Source organism: Cibotium barometz, chromosome 37 (assembly GCF_041138505.1).
Source record: "Cibotium barometz isolate CiBa-2024 chromosome 37, ASM4113850v1, whole genome shotgun sequence".
In the NCBI taxonomy this organism is placed as follows: domain Eukaryota; kingdom Viridiplantae; phylum Streptophyta; class Polypodiopsida; order Cyatheales; family Cibotiaceae; genus Cibotium; species Cibotium barometz.
In genome coordinates this window covers 50,491,589-50,500,579 of record NC_141082.1, presented here as the reverse complement: position 1 = coordinate 50,500,579, position 8,991 = coordinate 50,491,589, and the positions used below count along the sequence as shown (strand labels likewise).

The 8,991-nt window shown below is 43.7% G+C and overlaps 1 protein-coding gene across 1 annotated transcript; it reads left to right on the top strand.

The window, feature by feature from the left end:
• Positions 1–6,475: 6,475 nt before the first annotated feature.
• On the top strand, positions 6,476–8,715 carry LOC147617362 (uncharacterized). Its single transcript, XM_086777005.1, has 2 exons — positions 6,476–6,969; positions 7,048–8,715. Exon 2 carries the CDS (start codon positions 7,291–7,293, stop codon positions 8,080–8,082), a length of 792 nt encoding a protein of 263 aa, XP_086633131.1. The 5' UTR covers positions 6,476–6,969; positions 7,048–7,290; the 3' UTR covers positions 8,083–8,715.
• The last annotated feature ends 276 nt before the right edge of the window (positions 8,716–8,991 follow it).

Here is an 8,991-nt window from a genome sequence, read left to right as displayed (position 1 = left end):
AACCAAACTTGGGATTTGGTTCCATTGCCAGAGGGCAAGCATGCCATTGGCTATAAGTGGGTGTTTAAGATAAAACACAACTCACATGGAACCGTTAGCACGTATAAGGCAAGACTAGTTGCCAAAGGTTATGCATAGACTCATGGTATAGATTATGAGGAAACATTCAGTCCTATCACCAAAATGGCAACTGTGTAAACTTTCATTGTTGTGGCTACATCAAAAGGTTGGGTGTTACATCATATAGATGTAAAGAATGCCTTGGCATGACAAGATTGCACAATATCTTGTCACGATTGGTTTTTGTACGGTTGATGCTAATCACTCCTTGTATGTGCGCATGAGTGATAAGGGAATGAGTTGATTATGGCGAGTCATAGAGAAGAAGAGGTTGAGAATGTAAAGGGTCTCCTCAAGATGAAATTTGACATGAAGGATTTGGGAGAGCTACTTTACATCTTGGGAACTGAGGTGATCAAAATGCCTAAGGGCATATGGTTATCGCACAATGACAATATGCTTTGGATATGCTATCAAGTATGGTATGGCTGATTGTAAGCCGATTTCTATGCGATTATATGTGAATGGCAAAATGAGTGCGAATGCGGGTATGTTCTGAAGAATCCCACTATGTATAGGAGCTTGATCTACATGACAATCACTAGCTTGCCAGATTTGAACTACACAGTTGGACTTGAGAGCCAATTTATGCGGTACAGTCAGAAACCTCATTTGGATGGTGTACATCGTACATTGTGCTATGTGAGGGCCACTCCTGATTATGGGTTATTTGATGAGGCTGGAGTACCATTGGAGCTATATGGTTACATGGATGTTGATTAGGTAGGTAGTATCTCAGATATGAGATCTACTAGTGGATTTGTATTCTCATTTGGGAGTGCTGCTGTGACATGGAACAGTAAGAAGGAGCACATAGTTACATTATTGGAGTACTGAGGGAGAGTATATATTGGAATCTAAGGCCCTTTACACACCGCCTCACGCCCTACTAAAAGTGTCGCGCTGGGCCAATTGCATACATCGCCATGCAACTTAGCTTTACACACTGTCTACATGCAACCTTCCTCGATTGCCATGCTAGCCTCCACCTCCTGCCCATGTTTTGCCTCTGCGTGGGAAACCGAGCTTGGCTGCCCAATCTTGGGCACCCCTATCTCCAGCCAATCTCGCGTCATTGGCGGACCATGCTACATTCCTTCCTGCCAGAATGTAATAAATCGGTGTTGTTTCTTGGGGGCTGCAGACTGATTTCCAGCATCAAACGATTTGTAGAGCGATCTCTAGGTAAGCCTTGCATATTTTTTTTTGTCTTGCTCGTATCTTCTATATTTTTTGCATGTTCTGTATTTCGTATCTCTATATTTTCTGCATGTTTTGTATTCCGTACATCTTCTATATTAGCATTTATCATCTGCATGTTATGTATTTTCTGCATGTTAAGTATTCCGTATCTTCTGCATCTTCTCTACTAGAATTTATCATCAGCATGTTTTGTATTTTCTGCATGTGAAGTATTTCGTATCTTCTGCATCTTTTGTAGTAGCATTCATGTGCAAATGACAGTATTCCATAGTCTAGGTTGGCTACTATTGAGTGTCACCTCAGGTTCAAGAGGCAAACGGGAGGAAAGATTTTCTTGCTTGGTCATGCCCTCTTTCTATGTTTCCCTAGTGACACCCTGGACCGCGTGGGGATTGCTTCAAATGGGAAGAGTATCTCTTGAGAAATGTTATGCTCTTGGTGCCTAGCTCCATGCATGGGTAGTGACAAGTACGCCATCTCTTGTATATGTTTTCTTGTAGACCTATGTGTAGGATATAGATGCTGGCTAAGGAGAACCTTCAACCAGGAGGCGTTTATCATCTGCATGTGAAGTATTCCTTGCTACCACGGACCAACCCAATCGGCTACCAGTCTATGCATCAAAGTTCCCAACCCTCACAAGCAGAGACAGAGATCTCATCTTTGCCTCTGGAATGGAGAAGTATGTGGATGGGGTTTCTGCTCTAGAAAAGGTAAAAAATATTCCAGTAAAACGTAGAGTCCAACAATTAGATGATGCAGAGGTGTAGGAGGTTGAAGTTTCCAACAAAGCCCCCGTGACCAAGAGAGGTAGAAAGGCCTCAACACCAAAGACCAATGTAGATGAACAAACACGGAAGAGGGAGCTTTGGAAGGATGCATGGGTTGTTCAGCTCATTCACATTTTGGGCTCAATGCATGATGAGTTTGGAAAAACTCCAAAGCAAGGGGTTGATCTATGGTTTAAAGTTGCCACTCAACTTGTAGGGCTATTCCCAAAGCGTGACGAAGACTCTGAACGTTGCAGAAAGAGATGGGGTTGGAAATGATCGTAAGGTAACATGTCAATGGTTTGATATCATTGATGAGTACATGCACAATCGGGTAAAAGTGGTTAGCTACACCCATGCTTCAGTTGTGGGTGGTAACATCGATGGCCTAATTAGGAAAGTAGACGAAGATAGGGTACACAATCCTTTATCAAAACAGAAGCGCCAAAGAGCAATGTCCCCAATCTACGACTATGAAAAGATCAGAAGATTGAGGATTCCCTTGTCGACATGGCCAGCACGGCCAAAGTCATGACAGATCAACACAAGGACTCTCTTGCGGATCGCAAGGTAGCAGAAGCCCAAAAGTTGCAAATGCTTGGCCAGCTTACTTCAGCTGTGACTGGCCTTTTGCTCCTCGATTGCAACGGTCTAACACTAACTATCGCAAGGCAATTAGCATGTATGTGTGGGTTTGCACCATCTAGCTACCGGATCAAACTTACAAGTAATAGTATATTTGTATGGGGTTTCCACGTCTTCAAAAGAAGATCATTCTAGAGTTCTGTGATGCAATCTCCACATTAGGTCTTCATGACATGTACATTGAATGACCTTCTTCAAATAAGATGCGTATCATGGCTGAAGGATTTTAGGCAATACATGGCGTTCCGTTTGTCATTGGTGTAGTGGATGGTAGCCATGTTCCAATTATTGCCCCTTATGTGCACCATGAGGACTACTTTAATCGGAAGGGGTTTCATTCTATAATTTTGTAGATGACCATTGCTTCTAATTGCTTGGTTTGGGATTATGACATTGGTTGGGCAGGTTCTATGCATGATTGGAATGTATTCCAAAGAAGTGATCTAGGACAGAGGTGTGAATCAAACAGCTTAGGCAATTATTGTTTACTTAATGATTGTCCTTACCCTCTGCAAGGTTTTGGATGCTTCCTCCATTTAAAGGAAGTAAAGATGGATTATCCCCTGAGCGGTACTTTTGGAGCTACATTCAATCTAGTTCAGGGATGCCTGTGGAGTGGGCTTTTGGAATGCTAAAAGCTCGCTTTCGTATTTTATTGAGATTATTTTATTGAGATGTGACATGTTATTGTAGAATGTGTTGAAGATGGTTAGCACTTGTTTGGTCCTTCATAACATATGCATTGTGCATGGAGATTCATTTGATGAGGGTTGGGTTCGAGAGGCACAAGCATAGGTGGAGAGAGCAAACAATGATGCATTGGCTTTGGATCCAATAATTCAGAATGGGATGCAAGTGGGTCTTGCTGAGGTTACAGCTTTGGTGCAGACCGAGACCTCATCGGTTGTGCAGAGGGCACAATCATCAGAAACAGCACCGCCTGATTCATCCCAGGTTGGGGGAACACAAAGGAGAGACAATCTTGCTAGAGTTATGTTTAAAGAGAGAGAGGACAAATGTGAGAATTGTATTTGGTGATCATGACTCGGCTAATGAGTGACAATAGTGAGTAGGAGATGAAATAGTGCTTGGATGTTATGACTTTGGACACAATGTTGGTATTTTGTTTATCTCTAAGACATCATATTTTGTAAGCTTTAAAAATATCTCCCAAACATTAGGCGGATTATTTTATTAGCATGCTTATTTGGTTTTTAAATCTCATATGCCTATACTCATTCTCATTCTTTTTTTGTAGATGGGAGGAGGGGAGGGGGTAAGATAAATCTAGTTCATCCCCTCCCCTCCTCTTGAAGAGAGCAGGGTGTAGCCACAATAACTGTGGTGATGGGGTTCAAGTCCCCAACTCTCTATTTGTATGGATGGAAATTGCTTTTGAAGGATATTGATGAAGTTTGGGAGCATCTTGTAAGTTACGAGGTGAAGCATGTAAGTATGTGAGTGAATTCAAATGGGGGCTCAAGCATGGTTTCGGATATTATCATTTCCGGTAAGTGATCATTGATTACCAATTCATTCTAGGAGCACTTGCACTTGTAATTACAATCATTTATCATGGAAGGACTCTTATCGTATGTGTTGAGCACCAGATTGGGACTAGGCATGCATTGACTCAGGCTCTTTATATGTTGCAGGTTAACAGACGGGTGGAGATGCACGTTGCGTAAAAGGCGGCGTGCAAAGGGGACGCCCATGCATAGGCAGACACTTTTTAAGATACGCCCATGCATAGGCAGACACTTTTTAAGACACGCCCATTCAAGAGTGCACAAGGCACTTTTTGGGTGCCCCACCCAAAGGCGGCCTGTAAATACGCTAAAAGACAGAAAGTTATAACTTTTTACCCCAAGCTCGCGAGTCGCGAATGACGCGCATGATTGGGTAAGCAGGCTTTTTCATGATTAGCGTGCTCTGCTCGCTCAGGGATGCTTGTGGAGTGGGCTTTTGGAATGCTAAAAGCCCGCTTTCGTATTTTATTGAGATGTGACATGTTATTGTAGAATGTGCTGAAGATGGTTAGCACTTGTTTGGTCCTTCATAACATATGCATTGTGCATGGAGATTCATTTGATGAGGGTTGGGTTCGAGAGGCACAAGTAGAGGTGGAGAGAGCAAACAATGATGCATTGGCTTTGGATCCAATAATTCAGAATGGGATGCAAGTGGGTCTTGCTGAGGTTACAGCTTTGGTGCAGACCGAGACCTCATCGGTTGTGCAGAGGGCACAATCATCAGAAACAGCACCGCCTGATTCATCCCAGGTTGGGGGAACACAAAGGAGAGACAATCTTGCTAGAGTTATGTTTAAAGAGAGAGAGGACAAATGTGAGAATTGTATTTGGTGATCATGACTCGGCTGATGAGTGACAATAGTGAGTAGGAGATGAAATAGTGCTTGGATGTCATGACTTTGGACACAATGTTGGTATTTTGTTTATCTCTAAGACATCATATTTTGTAAGCTTTAAAAATATCTCCCAAACATTAGGTGGATTATTTTAGTAGCATGCTTATTTGGTTTTTAAATCTCATATGCCTATACTCATTCTCATTCTTTTTTTGTAGATGGGAGGAGGGGAGGGGGTAAGATAAATCTAGTTCATTGCTTTTGAAGGATATTGATGAAGTTTGGGAGCATCTTGTAAGTTACGAGGTGAAGCATGTAAGTATGTGAGTGAATTCAAATGGGGGCTCAAGCATGGTTTCGGATATTATCATTTCCGGTAAGTGATCATTGATTACCAATTCATTCTAGGAGCACTTGCACTTGTAATTACAATCATTTATCATGGAAGGACTCTTATCGTATGTGTTGAGCACCAGATTGGGACTAGGCATGCATTGACTCAGGCTCTTTATATGTTGCAGGTTAACAGACTGGTGGAGATGCACGTTGCGTAAAGGGCGGCGTGTAAAGGGGACGCCCATGCATAGGCAGACACTTTTTAAAATACGCCCATGCATAGCACACTTTTTGAGATACGCCCATTCAAGAGTGCACAAGGCACTTTTTGGGTGCCCCCACCCTTAGGCGGCCTGTAAATACCCTAAAAGACAGAAAGTTATAACTTTTTTACCCCAAGCTCGCGAGTCGCGAATGACGCGGTAAGCAGGGTTTTTCTGATTAGCGTTTGGGTAAGCAGGCTTTTTCATGATTAGCGTGCTCTGCTCGCTCTCTGTGTGTGTGTGTGTACGGAAGTCTGCTATTGTTTTCCTGTTGTAAAACCGCAGAGAAGGCATGGAAGTGCCAGGCTCAAGGAACGAATACCTTCTCCTGATTTCACCGATGCCAGAGAAAGGCGTGATTATACATGGGCCATGGCGCACGCTCTCACGAAGGCTACAGAAAGCAACACAGCACCCACATTATGGGGTGCAGTTTGTCGAGTGATGCCTGAATTATGCCTGACGAAGGGAAGTGGTGCTGCTGAATTATGGGGGGTGCCTGACGAAGGGAAGCAGGCTGCTCTTGTCGATGTGAAGAAGAAGCGGAGGACCAGCTGTGTCAAGAATTCGAAGGAGAGTACCAAGATCCTGCCGGCAGTATTCTTTCATATTTTCTTAACTACATAGATCAATGCTACACAAGTTGGTCCAAGGACAGCAAGATTTGGTATGCCCCCTGCACGGCCATTGTGCAGTCAAGTGGTTGGGGAAAATCAAGAGCTGTCCGAGAGATTGCTTTGGCTCCTAACCAAGTGATGGTCTTCTATTTGAGCTTGATGGACCCTAAACATGCCGGGTACCTCGGGTCTGACCCAGATATTCTCCGGCACTTTAGGAACATCACAAAGGTTGAGCATACATATGCACTTTTCCGTGCATATTTTGATTGGTTGTCTGAACAGGGCACTTTCCGGAGCAAGGAGGATCTGTTCAGAGATCATCAGATGAAGCGTTATCATCGTATACTTCCAAAGATTCGGACTCAACCAGAATGCAGCAAGAAATGTATGATAGACGCATGTGATGAAGCAATGGCTAGACACGCCACATCTCTCAGAAGCAACGGTGTTTGCTTTTTGTTTGTCTTGGATGAAGCTCGAACCCTTCTGCAGCCTCCTGAAGCTAACATGGGAGGGGAGTTCCAAGGAGAACTTCCATTTATCCTTTTCAGGAGAGCATCCGCAGATTTGACCACAACGGGGTGATCATTTGTGCTTTTTATTGACACTACATCAAGGGTATCAAATTTCACGCCTGCATCCAGGTATGATCCCAGTCTCAGAGTTCTTTCCGGTTGTGTGTAACGTACCTATACCAAGAATTTCCATATTTGATCGGCCAGGTATGATCCCAGTCTCAAAGTTATTCGAGGTCTGAGGAATCTCTTTGCACCTTTTTCAAGACTTCCAACATTTGATCTCATCTCTGCATCCACGTCCTCCACGAGCTTAGACACCATCGCTTCCCCACAAATTTGGTTCAGACAGAGTAGGCCAGTTTGGGCCGCCAAAAAGTTTTCCATACAAGAGTGGGTGAGCGAGATTTTGCACTTAGCACAGGTCATAACCTATTACGGTCCCCGCACATGTCATTGGTGCTTTTGGGCCGTCGCATAGGAGTGGACGTCTGTCTTCAATCTTCAGCTGCACAGGATCTTGTGGCTTTGCACATGAGTGCATGCTTGCATGTTTCGGCATCGAGGGAATATGTGCTCCGCACTTCTCTGCCTGAGCCTGCCTTTAATGAAGCAGCTGCAATTGCTTTGAGGAGAAACAGAGAGTTGATGCAGCAGCAACTACATCAATTGAATTCGTTGTTGGTCAATGGCATTGCATCTGCTGGGGAAAGGGGAGAGCTGGTTGCATGGTTTTTGATCCATGCCATGGATAGTCTGCAGCAAGAAGATTCTCCTACCAAACCTGTGTTCTTGGAATTTTTTTTGAAGGCTTTTGTACCTAATTTTAAGGAATTCCCTCCTGAATTAGAGCATTTGAACAAAGCAAAAGTCTTCTTCAATGCATTCCATCGCTTCTTTGGGAAGCCTTCAGTCCGAGATGCAAGAAGATTTTTAAAGAAAGGTGCTACAATGATTTGTGCCCCTATGCAAGAGGCATTCGATCTGTACATTCTATATGTAATGCCTGATGATAAAGGAGAGTATAATGTTGACAATGATAATTGTATTGGATGCCTGGGAGTGCAAGTCAAAAATTGGAAGAATGTCTATGAGATTTCTGCAACTGTGGATCACCTGCATGCTTATCAGAGGAAAATAGCTGTAGCAGGTGCAGATGAGGTCCTTCCGGCTATGTTGATGGTGCTACATCTGGGAGTAGATAGTACAACACAAAACGAAGAAGATGAAGAAAGGAAATAAAGCACATGATGAAGGGGGGGGTGAAAGCAAATCTCCAATGATGGAGGTTTTTGTTTTAGAGGGCCTCGACATGGTTTCCATCCCGGAGGATTTACATGAGATGATAAAAGTCCTACTTTGTCAATCGCTGGATCACATTACCATCATGCATGCAGAAAAGGAAGCAGAAAAAGGAATCCAGCATATAGGCAAATGGTGACAGACAAAGACACAGTGAGAGAAACAAAAGCATTGCAAAGCATATTATCTGTTGTTTATCCAGAGGTCAAGGTTGACAAGCCAGGGCCATCTTCAAAGGTTGAGATTAGAGCATGTGGCATTGTGTTGGACAACCCTCCCGGATTACCCCTCCTGTGGCGTTGTATGGCAGGGATGGGGGCTTACTGAATCCCCCCTCCCCTCCGACCAAAAGGGTGAGTGGAAGGAAGCATCCCCCCTCCCCTGCAACCAAAAGGGTGAGTGGAAGGAAGTGCTGCCAGGGTGAGTGACAAGGCAGGGCCATCTTCAAAGGTTAAGATTAGAGCATGGTTGTCACGGTACGAAAATACGATACCGTACAATACGATACTGTACAGGAATTTTTGGTACGATATGAAATTTTCGGATACCGTACGATAAAATACGGTTTTTTTTCTTACACTTACAAGCTATGGAGCTTTAAGCTTGAATGTGAGGGAAGGTTGGGAGGGGAGGAGTCTACAGTGCTTGAGAAACCAGTACATGGATATGTGTCTCTCCCGATTGTCTCCAAAAAAGAACCTGGATGGGTAATGCAATACCAAAGGTCTCCCAGTGTAGCGTTTATGACTAAGGGACCGTCCTTGCACAAATACGAGGAGTGCATCTAGGGTGATAAGTTTAGGGACTCCTCTCTAGATTGTCCAAATGTTCTCCCTCGTGCATAACTTG

What these genes read in the sequence shown, in the direction of transcription:
- LOC147617362 (XM_086777005.1), top strand. Translation starts at nt 7,291, where the DNA reads ATGTCATTGGTGCTTTTGGGCCGTCGCATAGGAGTGGACGTCTGTCTT.